General features: G+C 44.2%; 1 protein-coding gene across 1 annotated transcript; it reads right to left on the bottom strand.

Annotated features, from left to right (window-relative positions):
- Positions 1-1073: 1073 nt before the first annotated feature.
- LOC104991691 (melanoma-associated antigen B10-like) lies at positions 1074-2000 on the bottom strand. Its single transcript, XM_010844276.1, has one exon. The coding sequence runs from the start codon at positions 1998-2000 to the stop codon at positions 1074-1076; it is 927 nt and encodes a 308-aa protein (XP_010842578.1).
- Between the last annotated feature and the right edge of the window lie 51 nt (positions 2001-2051).

The following is a 2051-nucleotide window of genomic DNA, read 5'->3' as shown; positions in this document are numbered from 1 at the left end:
GAATGGAGTCGGTTCTGGCTCTCTAAAAGCAGCAAAAACAGTGCCATCCCAGTAGCTGGTGGCACTCCAAAGGAACATCACTCTGTTTCTCAGAAACTCCTTGACAACAGTGTACATAAAACAACTAGTTTGTGTACTGTGTTCAGGTGCACTGCTACAAGAGCACAGGACAAGTTCCATTCCTGCCCGAAGTACAGATTTCTTTGGCTTACCATAATACTATGTTCAGTGTGATAAGTTTCAGGTTATTAGCTTCAGACTCAGATACACTGGAGAGTCTGGCTCCTGCTCACCACTTCCATGCCTCACCTTGCCCACCCCTCAGCTTCACTGAACCTTCCACTGAAGGACTTATGGTTTCTCAAGACCCCAGTATGCCTCGTCTCAGGGCATTTAAACTTGACTTCTGTCATATGGATCCTCAATCTTCTCACTCATTTTTCCTTGTCCTTTAGGTCTTAGATGATACCCACCATCATCTTTATGTAACTGCTGCTCCTATATGCTAAAATACTATGGATGGGGATTGGGTCTTACTTATCCTAATGTCCTCAGGACTAGTGTGGTGCCTTCTGAAGAGTAGCTGCCCAATTAATGTTTGGAGTTAATGTTCCTTCTACATCTTGAATGAGCTAAGCAAATCCAAATATGTGTATTTAATTTTTTTGTAGAACACATTAACAGGGAAAAAACAAGCCAGGAATTGACCATTTTTTACTTTTTATTGCTATTTATTGACTCCAACTATCTTACTGCTGCATTCTTAGAAATTTCCAAGGAAATTCCTGGTTTCCATTTATTACAGGATAACAAATCTCTTAGTGTTAAATCTGAGGAACAGTAATAGATGTGTAAACAATGTCATTCATAAACTTACATTCTTAATGCTCATAAATCCTCTTGTTAAAAGAAAAAAAAAATGAAAAATGCCAAAAAGGTAAATTTCCAACACAGTGAAATATAAGAATACACAGGTTTTATCTACTTTTTCCCCCTAATCCCACTCCAGCCTTCCACTGTTTCAAACATTGACATCCCTTTTCAAGAGCAAAGTGCAGAGGCTGCCTCAGTCTTCAGTAAGGGTGGGAGAAACCAGAACTTGCACTGGCCATGGCACTTGTGCCAGCCGTAGCTTCAATTCTGGCTTGGGCTCGCTCTTCCTCATCTCTCAAAGCCTCCTCGTACTGAGATGGGAAGCTCTTGGGGTTGGTCCCATGGATCTTAGCCAAAAACTCCAGCAATTTCATCTTGCTGACTTCAGCATAGGCTCTCGGACCCCACAGGAATTCATAGCGAGGGGGATCACTAGTGGGCACCTGCTGGTACTCCAGATACTTTTCCATCACCAAATCACTGGTGATGAGCCTTCTGGGTTCCCCAAAGATGAAATGCTTCCTCCCAGAATATATATCCATCATATTCAGCACTTTCCAGACTTCCTCCTCAGTGGCGCAGTTCCCCTTCATGAAGATCACTCCCAAGATAATTATCAGGAGGCCAGTCTTGGGCATGCCCTGTTGATCACTCAGCATTCCGTTGTAGGTGAGATCCAGCTTGTTAGCAAGGGTATAGCTATGGTTGATGGGATCCACTTCCTTCACATCAAGGCCAAAGACCAGCTCCATGCGCTCAGAGGCACTCCTGAGAATCTCAAGGAAGTCATCCTTGTACTCTTTGACAACATTACCAATCATGTCTGCCTTCGTGACTGGCTCTCTCATTTGATACTTTTGCAGCAGGAAATTGATTAGCAGTTCCACCTTTTCATCTAGAAGGTCTATGTGCAAGTTCTCAAGGTCTGGCAGGGATTGCAAAGTGCTCGATTGTTCCATCTCTTCTTGGCTAGTGGAACCCCCATCTGATTTTTCCATCTCTTCCTGGATGCTGGAACCCTCTGTTGATCTGCTTAATGAGGTACCTGTGGTGACAGTGGAGGAGAAGGAGGCACTCTGAGGACACTGGGAAGAACTGGGTGTCCCAGAAATAGAAACGTCCTCCATGGGGTGGGGGATCAGAGAAGAGGAGGAGGAAGAGGAAGCCTCATTCTCAGC

Source organism: Bison bison, unplaced genomic scaffold, assembly GCF_000754665.1.
Source record: "Bison bison bison isolate TAMUID 2011002044 unplaced genomic scaffold, Bison_UMD1.0 scf7180017847927, whole genome shotgun sequence".
NCBI lineage: Eukaryota > Metazoa > Chordata > Mammalia > Artiodactyla > Bovidae > Bison > Bison bison.
Note: the sequence above shows the minus strand (reverse complement) of the source record. Positions and strands in the feature narration are given on the sequence as shown.